The sequence below is a fragment of the Trichoderma harzianum genome, assembly GCF_003025095.1.
Source record: "Trichoderma harzianum CBS 226.95 unplaced genomic scaffold M431scaffold_9, whole genome shotgun sequence".
NCBI lineage: Eukaryota > Fungi > Ascomycota > Sordariomycetes > Hypocreales > Hypocreaceae > Trichoderma > Trichoderma harzianum.
Window position 1 is genome coordinate 207,956 of NW_020209257.1, and position 19,939 is coordinate 227,894.

A 19,939-nucleotide genomic window follows, 5' to 3' on the forward strand; every position below is an offset into this window, starting at 1 on the left:
TATGTCATAATCTGACCTCAACTGCCATGCACTTGCCAGGATAAACACGTGAAGAGGCGGCCACGGTATGATGCCGCCGATAGACATCAGAATTCGAAGTCATCCCCAAGGTGATCGATGACCTCACACTGCCTATCTCTAAAGCTATTGCCAAACACTCAGCGCTCTAGCACTCAGCCTGTGACGCAGTTCGACAGGGGAGATCTGCAGTTCAATTGGATTTTGCTGCCGTCGACTTCAAACTCTATTCTCGGTACTGTGGTATGAAATGATGGCTCAAATCGGCGATGTAGTGCCCATTTGGTGTCAATTACAAGTTATTCTTTCACGAACGGCTTCATGGCCTAGTCAACCTTGTTTATTCTCAAGTCAAAGGAACAACTGAATGAGAGTTGCAGGCAAAATTGTTCATCTCGGCATCGTCCACTTCGATAGGGGGCGAAAAGAAGCAAGTAATTACAGGGATTTCTGCTCCGCGTTCTGTTATAACTCATAACATTAAAAGATGGAGAGAGACTCTAATGACGCCTCGACTTCCTCTCCAGCGAAGCCAATTCTTTCTTTTCCTTACCCACCACCTTCTTCCGCTTACGCTCAATCGCCTTGTCGACTTGCGACTTGCTCATGTTTGCATATCTGTTCATCAGCACCTGCTTCTTCTGCTCGCTCTTGCGCAGGTAGAACGGCTGCTTGCCCTGTGCCACTAGCTCCTTTTCTTTCTTTCGGTGCTCCTGCAGTATCTTTACTTCCTCCTCCTTCTTCTGGCGGGCCTTCTTCTTAGATTCCATAGATAGTAGCTGTCGCTTCAAATCCTCCTTGATTGTGACGTCCTTGGTCTTCTTGATCTGCATGCGTAGCTCTGCCATCTCGCTCTCGCGGTACTCGTCCAGGAAGGCATAGTTCCGGGCAACCTTGGCCTCGTCTACCTGTCCCGAAAGATTGTCGAACCGCGGGTCGCGAGTCTTGCGGCGCGGATCGGCGAGGATTTCGCGGCGCCTGCTGACGGGCTTCTTGGACGTCATTTCCTGCGGCGCGTGTTTGGAGCTTCGCTTCGATGCATCTACCCGACTTGATGATTTTTTCGGCTCTCGTCTTAGTGATTCCTTGGTTGTGCGTTCTGTAGGCTCATCGTCTTTGGAAGCATCCGCCTTGTTCTTTTTCTTCTTCTCAGAGGGGGGCAAGCTGGCTGCTGCGCGGGCTAATGCGCCGAAGGAGATTGCTGAGAAGTCGACCTTTGGGGCATCTTCCTCGGCTTCTTCAGACTATAGATGGTTCAAAACATAAGCATCGTAGACCTGTAATCTGCCTTTTGGAATCAAAACTTGCATACCTCTGAACCAGACTCTGCTTCCTCCAAATCCTCACCCTCATCACCGCTGTCATCTCCTTCTTCAGATACTTCTTCTCCTGAATCGTCCTCTTCGCTGGCACTCAATTCCGGTTCCCAGTCTTCCTCGCGCCGGGCTTTTACCCGTCTCTCAAGGCCCAGCGAGCCGAGTTTCCGTTTGGAGGACATTGTCGATTTCGTAGCCGTACAAAAGCGTGATGTTGGATTATCGTAGCATCTTCTACCCCAAGCTAACAGCAGTAATCTCTTCCTACAAATTATTTTTTGGAGGCGTTGCCTTATCGATAAAAGACCCCTGGCTCGTCTGCATGGTTTAATGGGCGACTTATGCAAGTAACCAGCAATTATGTGGGGCTTTAGCGTCCGGAAAGTACCTAGGTATTCAGCCAACACCAAAACTCAATCATTCTAGTGCAAACGAACATCTCGCCTCGATAATGGCCTTTTGCAGACCTCGGAGGAGCGCTTAATGTGGCCACGCAGGGTAATCACGGGACTCTCCTGCTCAGCACGCTCTGCCGCAACCAAGGTCCGGACACAGCCATTATCTAGCAAACACCGGAATCCTTCATCTCGCAGTCCACCGCTACGACAATCCCCTTCCGAGGCCATCGGGCCAGAGACTCACGAGGAACATCCGCCGCTCGTTTTACGCTCTTCTGCAGAAGTCCACTATTCCTCGACTACAAGCGGGCAAAACAGGGAAAAGGGCAAAATGAAGCCCCAGAGCATCCAAATCCCAGGGCTGACTCTGCTGAACAACCTGGCGCCCCATGCGATTGCGCCGACTTCCGAGGGCAGCCTCATCAGTCCTGCGGCTCCCCAGCCGCCAGCCAAGGCGCCGTATGTGCTGCCACGAAAACAAAAGGAGAATAAAAAGGCAAAGGCAAGGAGAGCGTTGGCAGAGGCACAGGCACAGGCTGCTCTGAGCCGCATGGCGCAAGATTCTGCTCCTGTTCCTGTCTCTGGTCAACATGGGTACAATCAAACAAACTCATCTTCTTCCACAAATCAAACTACTAACAAGTCTATTATCTTTTAGTGCCTACAACTTCAACTATTTCGACTTAAGCAACGCCAACGCCAACTTCATGAACCTTCCTCCCAACAACTTCCACAACTCCAACAACTTCATCGCCAGACCCCCTCCAGCCGGGCCCCGATTCCCCCCCAAGAACCTCCCTCAAGACGGCCGCGTCGCCCCCAGCAAAGCATCCGGCGGCATCCCCGACCCTACACCCCTCTACATCGCCCAATCTCTCTCCCTTCCATCCTCCCTCCGCAACCCGCGCCGCATCCTCGTCATCATGGACCTCAACGGCACGCTGCTCTACCGCCCCAACAAGCGCAACCCCTTCAACTTCATCCAGCGGCCCCACGCCCGCGAGTTCCTCGACTACTGCGTCGACACCTTCCACGTCGCCATCTGGTCCTCCGCCCGCCCCGAAAACGTCGACAAGATGGTTGGACAGCTGCTCTCCCCCCAGCAGCGCGCAAAGTGCCTCGTCATCTGGGGCCGCGACAAGTTCGGCCTCTGCCCCGCCGACTACTCCGCCCGCGTCCAGTGCTACAAGCGCCTGTCCAGCATCTGGAACGACCCAAACGTTGTCGCCTCTCATCCCGCCGCGGCCCAGGGCCAGCGCTGGGACCAGACAAACACCGTCCTTGTTGATGACTCGGCCGAAAAGGGCCGTAGTGAGCCCTACAACATCCTCCAGCTTCCCGAGTTTGAGGGTCTCGCCAACGAACCTCCCAATGTGCTGCCACAGGTTCACGACTATCTAAATACCCTCTGCTATCAGACCAACATCAGCAGCTACATACGAGATCGCCCTTTTAGGATCGACTCAAGCTATAGCTTGCCGCCGCCGCCAGACTTCCATATAGCATAGAGATTCTTGATTATTAGATTCTTTGGTTACGTATACAGCGCATATTTTGATGAAGCCTACTTGGGACTTCATGCCTCCTACATAGACTGTACGCTCTACAAGCTCGTTGGCCTGTCTAGAGCATTCTAGTAGCTTAAGCCTTTTGAGCTCTTCTTTAGATACCCCTCATCTTATAACCTTTTTCATATTCACACATAAAGGATAGCTGGCACATAGCTTGGACGCTTTTTACGGTTTTGAATTGGTTTCCTGCGGCCTTGTTTTATGAGACTACGTAGGCATGTGTGTGTGTACAAGCACATGAGATATCATCATTCATTCCCTTCAACCCTTTTTTTACCCATAACCCATCATCACTTCATAGTTTATCATCCTCCCCATCCACTGTCGTTCTTTATTTGAAGACGTGGCCGTCGGCGTGAGGGTACTCCTTGCCGTTGACAATGACGGGCTTGTCCCAAGACCACTGGGCATCAACATAGGCACGGTCCTCAGGCTTGGTGGGGTCAAGCTTGGTGAACTCGTAGCTCTCGTAGTCGGGAGCGACGTCGAAGACAGGGACGTACTCCTGGCCACGGATGACAAAGGCACCCTCAATGACGGAGTCGTTGTTGGTTCCGTAGACGGAGGTGCATCCGAAGAGGTACTTGCGGGAGCCCTCGAGACGGTTGTTGAAGCCACCGATGAGGTTGTTGGACATGAAGGTCATGGCAAGCTCATCGTTGTACTTGTAGGCAACCTTCCAGATGGAGTACTCCTCGAAGTTGACGTTCTCCCAGAACCACTTGAGGGCAGCGGGGGTCTCGCTGTTGGAGTATTGGCGCTTCCACTCATCGAGAGGAAGGGAAGCCTTGGGCAGAGCATCAAGAGGGTGCTTAGCCTTGGGGGCAGCAGCAGGCTCCTCCTCCTCAGCGGCGGGAGCGGCCTTGGCGGCGGCGGGGGCCTTAGCAGGCTTGGGCTGCTCAGGCTTCTTGGGGGGAGTGTTGGTCAGGACGGGAGTCTCCAGGAAGGGGAGCTTCTCGGCGACGGCAGTGTAGATGGGCTGGTTAACAATGGTCTCGTACCATCGAGTAACAGCGGGGTGCTGCTGGCGCCACTGCTTGTCGAAGAAGTACTGGAAGCCGCGGTAGAGGAGGCCAGCGCTGAAGAGATCAGCCAGGGTGATGCGCTCACCAACGAGGTAGGTGTGGTGAGTGAGGTGCTCCTCAGCAGCGTCAACAGCACGGGCAACCTCCTTGGAGATGTCATCGACAGCCTTCTTGTTGTAGGGGGAGGCACCGGTCAGGGGCTTGATCCAAGCACCGATCTTGGGGGCGACCTCGGTGTTGAAGAAGGACATCCATCGGAGGATGGAAGCGTAGCTAGCAATCTGTTAGATTTGAGGCGATACACCAGGTAGAGAGAGATGCGCGACTTACTCCTGCTTGGTCTTGCCGAGAAGGGTGGTCTTCTCGTTCTGGGAGGTGACTGTATCATCAAGTTAGCTAGAGCACCACAACACGTTGACCCTAGAAAAACTCGAGATTTGAAGAACAAATAAAGGTGCAAGATCAGAAGTTGTCGTTATCAACACAGGAAAAGTTTTTATTAACATTTCTTTCAGACAGGGATAACTTAAAAATACTCTCATCATTTTGGCGAGCGACCGGAGGAGTCATAATGTGTCGACAAGAGGAGCCAGGAAAATATGCGGGCACAGAACATGATACGTACCGTAGATGGCGATAGCAATGCTCTCGCTCAGGGCAAAGCCATCCTCGCCGAGGAAAGCAGGGTACTTGCCCAGAGGGTGAGCCTTGAGGTGCTCAGCAGTGGGATTGCCAGCCTCAACGTTGGAGATGTTGAGCTCGAGGCCGTTGGCCTTGGCGACAGCCTTGATGGCGGTGGCACGGGGTTGGTCCTGCAGCAGGAGAAGAGTGAGCAGCCTGGTACAAACAACGGTTACGCGTATGATATGAGGGACTAACGGCGGTGGTGAAGAGAGTTCCGAAAGCCATTGTGACTGATGTCGAGATGCTAGACTAGAGAGTTGAGAAGGGAAGAGAGGAAGGGCTGGGGCGATAGAGGAATTTTTTTTTCTAATGAGGGGAGATTAATGCCCCGCGGTGGCTGTTGAAGCAACAAAGAGCAAGGGTTAATTGTGGGGCTCTGTGGCTTTTCTGTGGCTGGTGATCTGCCTCAATTGCTCGTTATCTCCACGTGATGCAGTCCAAAGCTGCAGGCCAAATGGCGAGGTTATCGTAGGGGAAGATTTTGTGGTACCACGACTTGGAGGATCGCAACGTCGTCTCGAATCTCCTCGATCGACGCTCGGCAACAATGGCGACAATTGCAAGCGGCTTGCGGCATGCAAGATGCGCAAGCTCGATTGCCGCAGCTCAATGGCGGCCGGCAATCCTCCCGCGGTCCAGCTTTCAACTCGCCATCCGGTCTATAACCAGCGACTCTCAAAAGCCTCCCAGTCTTGAACTTGAAGCCGCCGAGTCCGTCCCGATCCCATACCAGGGCGTTACGCATGCGCGAGTCGTTCCGGCAACGCCATCTTATTTCTCAAGAGAACCCCAGTTCAACGATTTATACATTGGAATTTCCAAGCTGCTCACCAAGTACAACCACCTGCCCACGGTGCCGCCAAGTGAGGCTCCGCAGATGCCATGGACAAAGCTGGAGGAGATGCGGGCGCAGATGGGAGAGCCTATCAAGTCATCACACTATGCAAAGGTCATGCGGGTGGCCAAGCGCTTGAACCTCATCGAGCCCAGCCTGCGGCCGCAAGAGGTCAAGGTGGCTTTAACGGAGTTTACAAGAGACATCAACCCATTCTTGAACATGCCCAACCCTATCACGATTGACAAGTTCGGGCGTGCCGTCGGTGTAGGCAAGAGAAAGGAGTCAACTGCTCGCGCGTTTGTCGTGGAGGGAACTGGAGAGATTCTAGTCAACGGCAAGACTCTGAGCGAGGCGTTTGGCCGCGTGCACGACCGTGAGAGCGCAGTCTGGGCACTCACTGCCACGGAGAGACTGGACAAGTACAACGTCTGGGTCTTGGTTGAGGGAGGCGGCACGACCGGGCAGGCTGAGGCAATTACCCTGGCCGTGGCGAAGGCGCTGGTCGCTCATGAGCCGGCATTGAAGACGGCTCTAAGAAGAGGTATGTTCAATTCGAAAGCCAACCTGGCATTTTCGGTGTTTCTTTTTTGTCTCGATTCCTTGCTTTTTCGGTGTTTACGACGGCCTGCTAACGTTGCATCTCCCCAATTCAGCTGGCTGCATCACACGCGATCCCAGAACAGTGGAGAGGAAGAAGCATGGACATGTCAAGGCCCGAAAGATGCCTGCCTGGGTCAAGCGATAGAAGCTGCACGGGCCTGGATTTCCCGCGGCGTTTGTAAGCTCGGCTAGGCGAGATTACGCAGGACGCCTGCTTGAGAGCGAGCCTAAAGGGCGCTTATCTCTCTCTCTCTGCCTCTATTCCGAGGAGCGACATTGTATCATCTACAAAATCTGTATTTATAGAACCCTACCTTACCTAGACATTTGCTACTTGGGGACATTTGGGTTATCGTGGCCCATGCCGAAGCATTCAATGTTATAATGAAGTATGACCAGCACAAGTACGTCGTAGTCGCCGCACGGCTGTGCGTAATCACTAGAGCACGTTGTGTATGAACTTCCATCTTCGCATAAGGCAGATCCAGCTGTGTTTCCAGCTGCTGCTGAGCATATGTAAGCAGTCAAATCCAAGAAAAGAACGGGGGACACGTCATTGTAGTCATGGCTTACAATGTCTAGTTCAATGCATGATATGGTATTCGAGTCAGTAGTTTGTCTCATAGTACTCAGCCGCACAAAAGGAAGGACAGTGACATACCTAGGTAATGAAGGGCGTAAATGTCTTTTTTTCTTTTTGCCTCTTTTCTTCCTTCACTCCTCTGTGGTTTCTTTTTTTCTTTGTCTTCTACCTGGTAGCGGGTGAAACTATTGGGTATCAAGCAAGGATCCCATCACGGCTCGTAAATGCCTGCAAAGATAAAAGAAGAAGAAAATTGATGCTACGGTGCCAACCAAAGGGTGGAAGAGCAGGGTAGGCAGAATGTGATACGACAGGCAGGTTTTCCTTTTCTTTTTCTTTTTTTCTTTTCTTTTTGGACCCTTGAATCATGCAAGTTCCGGGGTTGTGAGGCTGACCGGCCCTTTTCTGTGACATGAGCCGCAGCACAAAGAAAGATTATATCGCCGCTGCTCGTCCGTATTGGCGGAAATTCAAGCCGCCTTTGTTTGTTAAACAAGCCACACTTGCAATATTTCATTGTATTCCTCAATGCGCCAAGAGCTACGCACATCTGAAAAATGATGTACTCAAAAGGTGGCTTCAGCTGAGCCATTCACAGCCTCCAAGTCCTATTCCTTCAGACGAGAAAGAAAAAGCATCGAAAGTCATGAAGCTTGTTCTGACGGGTCGGATCCGGCCCGTATGGCCCGTCCAGCAAGTTTAGCGAGATCGACATCACAAGTGACACACAAGCTGGACGTAGACAATCAAGTTCAGCTCAAGTGTGCCCCATGTCCATGGAATGGAGCCTAGATTTTCTCCCAATTCCTGCCAATGACGTCGAGTCAGGACATGCGTCAGCAAGGGATTGCGGTCTCAGCCGCGCGAGGCCCGTCTGTGCCATGTATATTGTTGTCGTTATTACCGGGTCCAGGGTAGGGGTTGGCAGACCAATAGAAGGCGGCATCATTTACAAAGGGTGACGCAGGAGGGTTTCCTTTTCCCCCAATACTCTTTCTGGTAGCATAGGGTGTCACATCCCGTGTACTTATGGGGGGTAGTTACATCCGCTGGAGCGAAAGCCAGTCCTCATAGCCGCGGCAACTGAATCTCAAGGGCAACTGAGCCAGGAAGCGCATGTAATCGTACGATGATCGAGCGAGAGTCAACCAGGCAAGGTCATTTATATGCCTAGTATCTCTACCGGTGTGTAGGTACCAGCATCGGATCGGCGCTTGTTTTGGTCTCCCTCTTTTCCTTTTGTATGTCGGTGTCAAGGACAGGCCCTCGGCTCATCAAACCCGAAACTCGCTGTGCAGGGGAGACAGCAAGAGACAGCTGGGGTAAAACACGACCAGGATCACTCTTCCCGACCACTGCTATGTAAGTGCTCCACAGAGCAGCTGAATGTTGGGCATTAGCCTCTGTCGTGACGTGACAGGCCTGTAGTCGCAGTCGTTGATATGTATGTACATGCTTCGTATGTGTGTGTTAGAGGCATGTCCAATCTCTCTTACTCCTTGCTTTAAACAACTGCCTGTACATACCTCCTGGCTGGGCATCAGTGCTCGCCCTGTCTCGTGTATGTACTCGTGTATGCAAGCTTCGACACGGCATCGGATCCGCGGTAAGTCCCTGTTAACTTTGGGCGAGCCAGACGAGATTATTAGTTCGTGCTACCCATTTCCGCTGTCTTGGGCGTGCGTCGTGAATGCCCAAGGAGCTTACCCCGAAGTAATTCAAATCATACTCCTGGTGGCATCTCCGTAGTAGTAGTAGCAATACTCCGAACAATCAAAGCTGCTCCGGGCATGTGAGACATCAGACCACCTTCCGAGCTCTTACAGCCATGAACGGCTCGTGTCATAATCAATATCATGCGCCCGGGTCCCCGTAGTCGCTTCACTCGCGACTATCGTCAATGTTGCTTTTTTTGGGCCGGCCGGTTTTGTAGTCCGTCCGAGGTACTTCGCGTCCATCGGAACAGCCTCGCGCTCGTGAGAGATTGTGATTACGAGCACTGCTATTATTATTAACCTAGCGAAACTGCTGCTGCTGACAGGCATTGAGCATGGTCGTACACTTTGTAGATTGACGGCATAATCGCTTCTCGATTCCGTTAGTGCTCCCGGCGTCTTTGCCCCTGTATACACACCCACTCCTCACAACTCACCAGATTGGCCAACATCTGGCCGAAAAGCTCAGCGATTTTATTTTTTCTCCTTCACTTCTCAGCGGAACATGGTTCACAGCTCTGTGGAAAATTATTCTTAGCTGCGCACGCTACACAAAGCCGAGCCCATCTCCACACTGGCTTTTGTTCCTCCTAATGGCTGCTCGTCGATGGAGTCGCTGTGGACCAGGCCGATGGCTCGCCTCTAGCACGGCCCTAGTGAGCTGCATTTTGCCTGTATTTGCCTGCTCCGGGCTCGCAGATTGGCTGCTGCCAGGATTTGCGTTGCAGCATGGCCTGTCCACGAAAAGGCACCCGAGCTGTGGACTTGACGCACGCTGCACATGGCCGTCCCGCGCTGGCCTCCACTCCGCGATCGAAATTCTTCCTAATCCCCCGTCCCCTGTTCCTGGTCGTGGCGAGGAGGATGGCAATAGACTGAGAGCGTAGGCTGAATCCGATGAGAAGAAGCACCAGGAAGAGGAAAAAAGAAACGAACAGAGGGCGGAAGAAGAGAGAGAATTGACGTAGCACAATCGGTTTCGCACCTGTGCAAAGTACTAGGTACACTTTGGGGTGTGCCTTCCTCTTCTCTCCACCGAGTGGCTCTGCCAGAATGATTACAGCTGCTCCTGCCCTACAACAACCAGCAATCCTCACGTGCAGAGTAGTACAAGTATAGTACCTCTATCAGTGAGGTGTTATTATGAGATAGACCTTGCTAAAAAATTCCAATCACGTACATGTTGGCGTCGGTTGTGCAGCTGAACTACCTCTACCACTATCAATCTGGTGGTACCTCAAATTAACGACGGGTTGTACAAGGGAGATCTAGTACTCCCGCCTACATCTCTCAATTCCAAATCTCAAATGCAGACTCACCTTCTACCAACTTCTGGTTCCTCTTGGCCATTTTTCTCCTCCTCAAAGCTCAGCTCTGTCTGTCAATGGCCCTTGCAGGTGGCTTGTCCAACGGGCGTGTCGATTCCAGGGGTGTGTACCTTCACCAAGCGATACCAGCTAGGCATTGTCTTAGATCAGAGATCTTTTGCTTCACCCGTGGGTAGTACATGTGATGGATTGGCGCTGTGTCTCGTGATCTGCTTTTGCATTCGGTATCCTACAGGACTATACAGTACTCTGACTGAGACATGCAGGTACTTCACACCAGTCAGCCAGCGAGTAATTCACGACGCCTCACCTCATTTCCAGGGCATTGTGTGTCTCGCTCAGTTGGGACGACCCGGGTTGTCGGGACGCCTCTTGTCAAGGCCTGGATCGTTTGCGACAACCCTAATGGCCGGTCACTGAACGGGGAATTTCCCCTACCCCCGGCAGCTGACATGCTGCTGCTTTGGATCGACGGATGGCCGCAATGGCAAGCTGGAGGCTGTGGGCATTGAAACCTCGGTCATCCCCGTGTGTTGGACTAACCTCGAAAGCAGACCACTCGCTGCCGTGTTGCTGGGGCCTGGAAACAGCCCGGCCTCCAAGCGCCGTCATCTATACGCTTTTAGCCATCTGGTCTGACGCCCACAACAAAAGAACGTTTCTGCTGGCTTACCGAATGGGTTCCTTTTCCCAACTACTCGTACCAGAGAAGCGCGATTACACGTGCTCCATTGGAGGGAGTGCCGTCTCAACAAACCCCTAGTCAGTCCAGGCTCTGCGTCATTATCCAGCGGCCTATTCTGCTGTCATGTTCCAGCTCCAATCCAAGGGTGGTAACAAGACAGCCAAGCGTCTCAGACGCCCTTATTCATGCAAAACCCCCAGGCTGGTGCTGTCATGCGTTAACTTGCCGTTTCTATTTTCCGCCCACCCTGCCTGCAATGCTCATTCGTCCGGAAAATGGCCACAGCTACTGCTGCATGCATGAAAATGACACGCTTGTTACATCCGCCGCTATCTCTCCAGCCATTGATGAATTGGCGCAGGCAGAAGGAATGTGCGGCTTCTACTTGCTTACGGTATTCGCCGCGTCCAAGTACCGGCTCATCAACTACCTAATACCTGGTTGGCGGGTTGTGTTCCGACAGGCATTGCTTCCAGCTCCAGACGACGGGAATGGGCCTTGCTCACAGGAGTCTGTTAGGCAAAAAGACGAGAGTGCCGAAGCATGCGGCCAAGCCCAAACCATCGCCGCGCCCATCCACTAAGTCAAGATGGAATCCACTCTGTTTCGTGTATGTGGTCTCTGGCGGAGAGCACCTCGACTTCGTTGTTTCCACTCTCAGCAAGTCTGAGTTTTCGCTTGAGCATTTTGTCCAATCGCGAGTCTAGAAGCGACATCTACGAGTACCTCCTCCGTACGCACCTGTTAGTCTGTGGGCTTTCCCTATGCGTACTGTGTACAAAGAAGAGAGGCACGGCGCGCAGTTCCTTCACTGTTACCTCTGATTTCTGTCTTTTGTGACCTATCAAGGGGCCACCCCTGGCTTGTCCTTCTCCAACGAAGCCTCTTTTCCGCCGTACCGGATGACCAGGGGGTGGCCACACGCAGATCCCAAATAATACCAAATCGACAATTCAAACTCTCACCTCTAGCCTTGCAGACTAGTGACAGCCTACCGGCTGTATCGCCCCAAGTTCTTCTAGGGCCAACGCAAGGTACAGAATACGACGGTATGTCCAGCACCCCGGGTCATACCAAGCGCATCTTGGCCGATGTGGCTTCCACCTTTCGCTACTGACAAGCAGCCCTGCTTTTGCATTTATGACTTGCCGCACATTGTCTGGACCCCTAGACGGCACACTTTGGACTGCATACTGCTGACATCCCTCTTTCCTGTACTCCGTCCTCCCACACACCCACCGGCGACATGGTATACTGCCTCCTAGGGAGGGAGTACACGCCTCTACTTGTGCCTTTTTGCCTCCTTCTTGTCCTTTCTCTTACTCCTGCCTCGTTCTCTCTCTCTCTTTCTCCCTCATTTTCATTAGCGTGGATCTCGGAGTAGACGGTTTTGCCAACTAGTTCCCCCTCGGTATAAGACCCGATGATTCCTCCAACGCCAGTCACCCGTCGGTCTCCAGCAAGGCTCCATCGATTTAATCATCTAGTATCACCACTAGTTTCTCGGTCTAATCCCCGCTGTTTTGGGATCTCAACCAAGTTTGCATCCTCACCATCGTTATCAACTCTTGCATAGTCACGCTTCCCACGTCCACATACATCATCTGATTGGCAAAGGCTTTGCCCTTGCCAATCTCTCATTTGGCCTAGGCTTCCCTATCTCGGCCATTGGGTTCCTTGTGCTATTTCCTGGCAACCCACTCTGTCAGATTTAGAAAGGGTAAGCATCTAATATTACAAAGAGGAGAACAAGCCGTCTTTCCCCAAATCCTGCTCAAGGAATTCTCACCTTGAACCGTCACCGGCTTGATTCCAAGCCTTTCAGCCCTCCAACAACCTGCTGTGATTAACCTAACATCCTTTAAGCAGGCAGCCGGTGTGTCCCGGAGTCTCAGACTGGGTCGACCTGGTGGAACCTACCAAGCCTACGCCTCTCTGGCGCCCGGTCCCTGACGTATTGCCATTTGGGGCATGATGAACTAGGCCGTTGGCTCCGCAAACCCGCCATTGAGAATTTGCGAGTCTGCCAGAGGGCAGCCGGCTTTGTATTCGTCACAACACCTCCTCGAGCCGGGGAGGAAAAAATCTCACATCTTTTTCTTGCTATTGTTGGAGGAGTCGGCTCTCGAGGCTTGATGAGCTTTACTAACAGGCTATGACATCGGTCTCTCGACTTGTCCACCTAGCTTACCTTTTCTCTCGTTTGAGTGTTTAACATCTCCAGTTGCAACTAGTTATAGGATCATCGTATTAGCAGATTTGATCCAGACACCCACCCACCACTTTCTAGTAGCTGTCCACACACATTTGTCGATTCGCACTTCTCGTTTCGTTCACCAGACTTTCGTTAAAAAAAAAAAAGGTCATTCGTTCAAAACCCGCGACCGGTACGGCTACAAAGGTGCCCATCTTGGCTCTATACGATCGTTCTCCAACAGCACTGCCTCCCCGGCGCATCGAGAGGCTTCTTACGACAAGGCCCATCGGGGCATGGACAACCCCAACCAACATAGGAGGCAGAATGACCCGCCTACCCATCACGCTCCTGCACAAAGATACTCAGTTCAGGGCTCTGTAGGCGGTTCTTCTGAGCGCTACCGAACGGCGCCCCTTGCATTATCTTCAACTCCAAGAGGCTTGGGGGGTGCGCCGACATATAGTACATATTACCAAGAACCCGCAGCCGCGTTTTCAACTCCGACAAACATGCCAACGACGGCTATGGCGTACGGGTCGGAATACGGCGCCGATTCGAGACCACAAACTCAGGGTTTCGGGGGCTACAACACGGGTATGATGATGTACAATGTGCCTCAGCCGAATACGCAAACTCCAGTCTATGACGCTCAACAATTCGGGCAACGGCAGCAGGCAGCAATGCAGATGATGGCACCGGATGTCACGTCAACATACTTTAATCCCGAAGCAGGGAGCGCGGCAGCAGCAAGCATGCAGCACTCGGGCCAGGGAAGCAGCGCATCGGCTGGGGTATATCAGCAGGGCCAATCCATGAGTTACGCGGGCAGCATGCCTGCTACAGGCGCCATGCAGCAGACCTCAGGAGCCGCGGATTCCGCCATGGGAGAAGGGCAAGACTACGCTACGTCTGGCCTTCAAGAGAAGTGGCAAAACTACCAACGACAGCTAGGATCCGTCTTTCAGGACATATCGTCTGTTTCGTTGGAAAGAGCCGCCGAAACCCTTCTCAACATCTCTGGGTGGTTGCTCACGCAAGTGGCAGAATTAGGTATGAAGAGAGCAAGATGGGTAAACTTGACATTGTGCTTACATGCAGAACAGGGCTCAGCCAAGATGACGCCAGCCTTCATGCCGAGAGAATAAAACTGTGGAACGACTTTAACCATGCGTGGTTAGCCCTTTGTTTTCGACAAAAAGAAATCATGTCATCCGGTCAGCAGCTGTCAAGATCACAGCAGGTCATGTCGCAGGAAACAATCAAGAAAATGGGCGACGAACTTGTTCGGCTTTGCGATGGTATTGAGAGCCATGGTTTGGTTGATTATCAGTACGGAGTGTGGGAGGACCGAATCGAGACAGGTATAGCCAATCCCTTTCTTTTTGCTGTTAGTAGCTGAAGGTTATACTAATCAATCATCTAGTTCTTGAAGAATGCCTCGATCTCTACGAGTCTCTCGAAGCGGCCGCCGGCACGAGTGGAGGATCTCGCTGATTCGTCTTTGCATACGATGCGAGTTACTACTATGCATATGACCGATACAGATGCATGAGCCACTTCGAAGCCGGAGCGAGAACAACCGGCTGTTTACTTGCTTTTCAACTTTGTTCGCTGTCTTTCTTGTTTTTCTTTTTCCTTTTCATTTGCTATTACCCTTGCATTTCTAGCGGCTTGGGAAGTGTACATTATACGACGGGAACTTTCGACACGGCCTCTCCAATAGCGAAAACACGAATATTAACAAGGTTAGATCGAGGAGGAATAACATGGAGGAGAGGTTTCATAGCTGGGTCTTATGGGTTACGGGATGGACGGATGGACGGACGGATGGATATTGGGACTTTTTCGCTTTTCTCGGAGGGGGCTGATGCATGTCTCTTGGATCAGGCCTGTGTTTAGTAGGGCGCAAGGGGGGGAAGTCAGTGGCTCAGTATATCAAGTGATATGGCTGAATACTCCAATGGCTCTAGCTACGCCTGAATGGGCTGGCAAACTGGCCTATACACGGACACGCAAACATTCCAACGAGGCACCTACAAACACGATGATGCAACACACACGCGGGCATAGAATGGTAAGGAATGCCATGTCATTATTGGGAGTGCGGCTCCTAGGCGAGCGGATTTCTGGCGAATTTGGTACGACAGTGTGGGAACTGGACGGGTATTTGGTAGACAACATGGGCAGGACAACGGCGGGAGCGGGCAAAAGCCTGCGAGGACCGAATTTTTTAAGACAGGCGGCGTTGGATGATGGACTTTCGGGCAAAGATGTGAGACTGGCGATTGCTTCTCTGTTTTTTCTGTTTCTTTTCCTTTGTCATTTGTCTTTTTCTTCTTTCCTAATCTTCATCACCCCGAGTCGAACAATAACGAGGGACTTATGCAAGATTCCCACTAAAAGTTTTTGTTTTGTCTATTCACATATTAAGTGTATCATGTTTAGACAATTGGTTAGATTATAGCCGGTCTGGGCCCTCAAGGGCAGCATCAGCCGGCCGGAAGTGGCACGCAAGTTGCTAATGACTAGGTACATAGCAAACAGTCTAGATAGGCGGACTACGAAGAAGTTGAGGCCTGTGAATGAAACACGAGGCTGTGTATCTTACGCGTTTGTTGCGTAATCCCGTTGGGACCTTTGTGGCATGGAGCAGGCATAAATGTCTTGTAGTCGAGAACCGCCGCTTATATCAGACGGTCGTCGGTCATCGGTCGAATCATCCAAGGGCCCCTGGACCGTAGCAGCCGGGTAGGGCGAGAAACGATGGATGGCATATGACGTCTCTCGTGTTTGTGCCAGAGCGTCTCTGTTTGTCATGCATGCAGACAGGTAAGATTCCCGTCGGGGATAAGCCCGGTCCCGAAACCGGCTTGTCCCGGATATGACTCCCGGAAGCCTGCTAGAAGGCGCATGACAAATTCCCATCCACTCCCATCGTTCACATGGCAATTGGAAAACTAACGCGGCTACAGCCCCCCAAGTGAGACGACGGGGGCTGGGGGCTAGAATCAGGGGAGCAGCTGATGCTAGCGTTTCATGGGGTAACGTTAAATGTGCTGCTGAGATTTTGACGTCGGAGTAAGTGTGCGGCTTACCGGCTGAAGCGTCTAGCGGGTAGGTAATCAGGATATTCCCCTTGCCCTGTCACGGCGCCGCCTATCATCTGGGCCCTCATCTGGGCTCTTCAGCCGGGGCTATCGGCAGTTGTGGGTGGACGCATAAACACAGGCTGCTAGCTGCATACCCGGAAGTGCTTGGCAAGCAGCCTCGTAGCCAATGCATTGGTGAGGCGACAAGAGAAACCACCGAGGAGTCACCTGAGTTTGGTTGGTGTATACTGACGGGCGTATAGAATACGCCGAGGGTAATACTCACCATGGTGTCTCAATTGGGTTACATGTAACCAACCAGCTACTCGTATTATTGCTTTGTCTTTGCCAAGGTTGGTCAGATGCCAGAAACCAGGGGTGAAAAGGAACTTTGTCTCCGGCCATGATAGCAGCTCGCCCGGATTGCGGATGATTTATTTCCGGCTGGTTTCTTGCTGTAGCCAACAGCCATCTGCTCGCCGGGGATATCGTGGGCAAGCGTGTAAGACGTCATCTCAAACCCGGCTCTGGTCTGTTTGGGAGCTGTTGCCGAGGTGTAGCTCGTCAAAAGTTCGATTTCCGATCTGTCGTAATTTGATCTGGCCTCTCTAGACTGCATGTGACGGCAGTTTTGTGCAAGGGTAGCAGAGCAGGGAGTGCGTCTGCTGCCAGCAGTGGGACAAGACGGTGATCCCCCAGATCCAGCTGGTCGTTGCTAGGGCAGTGGGAGGACAAGGAACTACCTGGTAGCACTGCCGATGGATTAGTATTACATATCCCTGGGCACCTAGCTGTGCTGAATATGTAGACGCAGGCGAAGGGGAGAAAGCTGCCATACCGAAGCACTGAGATGGTGAATGAAATAGATGAGAAGAGAAAGTGTTGATGAAAGGGGAAAAAGAAGGAGAGATGTGTCGTTGTCACTTATAGTACTTTGAATTTCTTGAGAGGTAGCTTACTAAGTGCTTTAAAACTCCGGGAGAGGGAAGGAGAGAAGGAACGGCGGATAGAAAGAGGTGATGATGACAGACAGACACTTCAACAAGAAGAGAAGGAACGTCCTATGGAGAGTGGCTGTGCAAAGAGCTGAGATACAGGGCATCCTTATAAGATGATATTAAGGCACTATAAACCGATAAAGAGAAAAAAGGATGAGATGCCCTCATAGCAGCTAGAAAGGGGAGCAGAAGGAAAGGGGAGAATTGCATCGGCGAGTTGCAACAATGTCTCCTAGGCATGTAATCAATATGATAGAAATGGCACATAAGCCACACAGGCCTCATGAAGTATTATATCTCATTACTTTCATGAGTAAATGAAATCCTGCCATCCCACAGTACTCCAAACCTTTGGCAAAATGATCCAACGAGACTGAGGCGAAACCCATCATTGGCCCCTCGACCCTCTATAAGTGTACTCAACGTCGAGTTTCTTGCAAGAACGTCAATATGGATCATGCCTGGATCAAGTTCTGCGGCCTACAAACTACTGATAAAGCAAGTCTTTTAGCAGATGCTCGTGAAACTTCAACCAAGTACCCCCCTTTCTTCCAAAGCCAAAGCAGACTGAAATAAAAAGACACTAAGAAATAAAAATAAGTGCCAGTAGAATGTACACCGCAATTAAGCAAATAACTAGATCTGCGCCTAGTACCACCAACCTCAAGCCAATCCCATTCGTCCAAGCTGTCAAGAGTACTCCCGTGCCCATCTTGTCTCGGCCGTAGCACCAATCCGGTGATCCAACACCAACTTTTTGAGTCACCCATGTTCAACTAAAAGAAATAGGTTCATGTGTGGGACGCCTTGATTGGCCTGAAAAAGTTTCCCACATTGCACCACCACGAATTCGCCAAAACCGCTACGAGACACAAGACACAGGGCGGTCTGTTGGAGGGCTCCAAAGTCAATGTCTCTCCTTTTTCGGATTTCGGGGGGGTCATTTATATCCGTAACAGCTATATCTTCTTTCACGAACGAAGAATGTACTTCTCTTCGCCGTAGATTTGGCTGCAGTCAAGTCTCAATCAGAAGCACACTTGCTCGTCGTTCCGGGGGGTATATGTTTTCTTTGACCAAGGAAAAGCTTGCACACATGAATGGTTGAAGAAATTGAATGTAGATATTCATTATCATAACTGCTGTATTCCATTATCCACAAGTATTCGTTGCCCCCTTTTCTCCTCTCCCGCAGACGTTTAGAATTGGTCTACATCGCCAGCCAGTTAGCACATCGCCACCAACCCCCAAGCAAAGACACAGGATGGGAGATAAAAGAGAAAGAAAGAAAATGAAAACGCACCTAGAGTCATGCTCATGCTCACATCCGTATTCTCCACCATCTTCGTAAACTCCTCAAAGCTAATCTTGCCGTCCTTGTCCAAGTCCGCCTCCATTATCGTCTTGTCGACAATCTGCTGCAGCTGCTGGTCCTTCAAGTTGCTGCCCACCATCATCTTGAGCACGATGAAGAGCTCGCCGTTGCTGATGTAGCCGTCGCGGTCAATGTCGTACACCTTGAAGGCGAACTGCAGCTTCTGCTCCTTGTTGCCCTTGCTGCTGAAGGCGCTGAGGCCCGACACGAACTCCTGGAAGTCGACGTCGCCGCCGCCGTCCTCGTCGAAGATGGCGATCATGCTGGAAAAAAATCATCCCGTGTTAGTTGGTGAGTTCTATGATAGGGGCGGTTGGTAGGTAGTGCGAGCGGTGTATGGGATCGTTGGGGAAGGAGGCGAAAGGGGGTAAATCTAACCGTGTCGCAAGCGGGTTGGAGGAGATTTGAGGAAGGCTAAGAAATTCGTCTCGTTCGATTGTGCCAGAATTATCCTGTAGTAGAATATCAGTTAGTCTCGTGTCCTGTTCTGTCTTGTCCCGCCTTGCATCGTCTGTGTTGAAAGCGGCGGCAGCGGCCCAATCAAGCAGCCGGCCACGATGCGCTGCGCTGGGTCTCCTTGTTCAATCGTACCTTGTCGAGTTTCATAAACCGTTTCCTTAACCGGTCGACCTCCTCTCTATCAACTATGCGACAAAGGATTAGCAGGTGAGGTCGAGGAACTTGTGCTCTTAGGGGGGAGGCGGCAGCCTACAGTTGGATCCTTGGACAATGTTGTCCAGCACGGTACTTGTGGTGTTGCCCATGTTGCAGGCGCAGCGACTCTTGCGCTAGCGGTGTCTCGAGAAAAATGGTGTTTGAGTAGGAAATGCAGCGGACAGTTGGTGGGCGTGAGGCTAGTTGTGGTTGTGATATGTAGCAGTCATGTATCTACTGCAGCGATGAATGTCGTCTGCGTGTATGTAAGGCTTGTATTATTTACTGTACAAGGCCGACATTCTCCTAGAGGGGTAGCTGGTCATGTGCACGGACCACGTCCCTTGAGATTGCCTCTACAGGAGATACGACGAATATTTACGAGTATGTAAGCCGCTTGCTACTGCTGCTGGGCAGAAACAACAATTCAATTCAGCCTTGCGAGAATGAAGAAAATAATCCTGCCAAAAATGGCTGCATCGTAGATGTCATCATGTCTAATTTTAGATGCTGCAGATGATTTCCATGGCAAAAAAGAAGGTATTTCATCGTGGTGTCATTCTGCAAGATAGAGTTGGGAGGCAACTTTAACCTCTAATGGCAGAACTCTATGTACTCCGCATACTTTACCTCATGCTGAAGCTTATGGCTGATAAAGGGCATGCAATTCTTCAATTCTTATCATCAAGCATCTTAGTACTTACTAGTCTACTAGGCAAATAAACTGAGCCACGAGTGGAATAGAGTTAGAGTTATGAAAGAGCCAATACATGAGCACGGTTCACCTGCATGAAGCCGTCTAATACTCGTACTCGTAGAAGCAGCACGGAAGCGTCACAGCTCCTTTGTACTGGTGCTTGCTTGC

General features: G+C 51.4%; 10 protein-coding genes across 10 annotated transcripts; 5 read left to right on the forward strand and 5 right to left on the reverse strand.

The window, feature by feature from the left end:
- Window positions 1–346: 346 nt before the first annotated feature.
- M431DRAFT_532319 (hypothetical protein) lies at window positions 347–1,583 on the reverse strand. The gene is made up of 2 exons (XM_024920858.1): window positions 1,331–1,583; window positions 347–1,262 (listed from the first exon to the last, which is right to left on the reverse strand). Exons 1-2 carry the CDS (start codon window positions 1,514–1,516, stop codon window positions 519–521), a joined length of 930 nt encoding a protein of 309 aa, XP_024772241.1. The 5' UTR covers window positions 1,517–1,583; the 3' UTR covers window positions 347–518.
- A 399-nt stretch (window positions 1,584–1,982) lies between these two features.
- Window positions 1,983–3,240, forward strand: M431DRAFT_18114 (hypothetical protein; the record flags this gene model as incomplete). Its single annotated transcript, XM_024913129.1, has 2 exons — window positions 1,983–2,326; window positions 2,391–3,240. The coding sequence occupies exons 1-2, from the start codon at window positions 2,064–2,066 to the stop codon at window positions 3,238–3,240; spliced, it is 1,113 nt and encodes a 370-aa protein (XP_024772242.1). The 5' UTR covers window positions 1,983–2,063.
- Window positions 3,241–3,634: 394 nt separating this feature from the next.
- Window positions 3,635–5,237, reverse strand: M431DRAFT_496894 (hypothetical protein; the record flags this gene model as incomplete). Its single annotated transcript, XM_024917538.1, has 4 exons — window positions 3,635–4,601; window positions 4,659–4,707; window positions 4,954–5,140; window positions 5,208–5,237. 4 exons carry the CDS (start codon window positions 5,235–5,237, stop codon window positions 3,635–3,637), a joined length of 1,233 nt encoding a protein of 410 aa, XP_024772243.1.
- A 278-nt stretch (window positions 5,238–5,515) lies between these two features.
- Window positions 5,516–6,870, forward strand: M431DRAFT_509837 (hypothetical protein). Its single transcript, XM_024919370.1, has 2 exons — window positions 5,516–6,391; window positions 6,504–6,870. Exons 1-2 carry the CDS (start codon window positions 5,560–5,562, stop codon window positions 6,593–6,595), a joined length of 924 nt encoding a protein of 307 aa, XP_024772244.1. The 5' UTR covers window positions 5,516–5,559; the 3' UTR covers window positions 6,596–6,870.
- Window positions 6,871–6,940: 70 nt separating this feature from the next.
- M431DRAFT_465625 (hypothetical protein) lies at window positions 6,941–7,253 on the forward strand. Its single transcript, XM_024915391.1, has one exon. The coding sequence runs from the start codon at window positions 7,025–7,027 to the stop codon at window positions 7,214–7,216; it is 192 nt and encodes a 63-aa protein (XP_024772245.1). The 5' UTR covers window positions 6,941–7,024; the 3' UTR covers window positions 7,217–7,253.
- A 5,998-nt stretch (window positions 7,254–13,251) lies between these two features.
- M431DRAFT_89820 (hypothetical protein) lies at window positions 13,252–14,452 on the forward strand (the record flags this gene model as incomplete). Its single annotated transcript, XM_024924065.1, has 3 exons — window positions 13,252–14,008; window positions 14,062–14,319; window positions 14,382–14,452. The coding sequence occupies 3 exons, from the start codon at window positions 13,252–13,254 to the stop codon at window positions 14,450–14,452; spliced, it is 1,086 nt and encodes a 361-aa protein (XP_024772246.1).
- On the forward strand, window positions 14,338–15,492 carry M431DRAFT_465657 (hypothetical protein). The gene has a single exon (XM_024915393.1). The coding sequence runs from the start codon at window positions 14,754–14,756 to the stop codon at window positions 15,420–15,422; it is 669 nt and encodes a 222-aa protein (XP_024772247.1). The 5' UTR covers window positions 14,338–14,753; the 3' UTR covers window positions 15,423–15,492.
- Window positions 15,493–15,562: 70 nt separating this feature from the next.
- On the reverse strand, window positions 15,563–16,336 carry M431DRAFT_483716 (hypothetical protein; the record flags this gene model as incomplete). Its single annotated transcript, XM_024916143.1, has 3 exons — window positions 15,563–16,065; window positions 16,203–16,275; window positions 16,334–16,336. 3 exons carry the CDS (start codon window positions 16,334–16,336, stop codon window positions 15,563–15,565), a joined length of 579 nt encoding a protein of 192 aa, XP_024772248.1.
- A 447-nt stretch (window positions 16,337–16,783) lies between these two features.
- Window positions 16,784–17,415, reverse strand: M431DRAFT_465654 (hypothetical protein). The gene is made up of 2 exons (XM_024915392.1): window positions 17,007–17,415; window positions 16,784–16,799 (listed from the first exon to the last, which is right to left on the reverse strand). The coding sequence occupies exon 1, from the start codon at window positions 17,328–17,330 to the stop codon at window positions 17,109–17,111; it is 222 nt and encodes a 73-aa protein (XP_024772249.1). The 5' UTR covers window positions 17,331–17,415; the 3' UTR covers window positions 16,784–16,799; window positions 17,007–17,108.
- An 829-nt stretch (window positions 17,416–18,244) lies between these two features.
- Window positions 18,245–19,184, reverse strand: M431DRAFT_7107 (hypothetical protein; the record flags this gene model as incomplete). The annotated part of the gene is made up of 5 exons (XM_024921853.1): window positions 18,245–18,255; window positions 18,349–18,683; window positions 18,799–18,872; window positions 19,012–19,064; window positions 19,133–19,184. 5 exons carry the CDS (start codon window positions 19,182–19,184, stop codon window positions 18,245–18,247), a joined length of 525 nt encoding a protein of 174 aa, XP_024772250.1.
- Between the last annotated feature and the right edge of the window lie 755 nt (window positions 19,185–19,939).

Excerpts from the sequence above, each read along its gene's own strand:
- M431DRAFT_465625 (XM_024915391.1), top strand. The coding sequence starts at position 7,025 with ATGTCTAGTTCAATGCATGATATGGTATTCGAGTCAGTAGTTTGTCTC.
- M431DRAFT_532319 (XM_024920858.1), bottom strand. The coding sequence starts at position 1,516 with ATGTCCTCCAAACGGAAACTCGGCTCGCTGGGCCTTGAGAGACGGGTA. Across the intron at positions 1,263-1,330 it reads AAGCAGAGTCTGGTTCAGAG|TCTGAAGAAGCCGAGGAAGA; the intron begins GTATGCAAGTTT and ends AACCATCTATAG.
- M431DRAFT_465654 (XM_024915392.1), bottom strand. The coding sequence starts at position 17,330 with ATGAGGCCTGTGTGGCTTATGTGCCATTTCTATCATATTGATTACATG.
- M431DRAFT_509837 (XM_024919370.1), top strand. The coding sequence starts at position 5,560 with ATGGCGACAATTGCAAGCGGCTTGCGGCATGCAAGATGCGCAAGCTCG. Across the intron at positions 6,392-6,503 it reads GAAGACGGCTCTAAGAAGAG|CTGGCTGCATCACACGCGAT; the intron begins GTATGTTCAATT and ends TCCCCAATTCAG.
- M431DRAFT_465657 (XM_024915393.1), top strand. The coding sequence starts at position 14,754 with ATGGGTTACGGGATGGACGGATGGACGGACGGATGGATATTGGGACTT.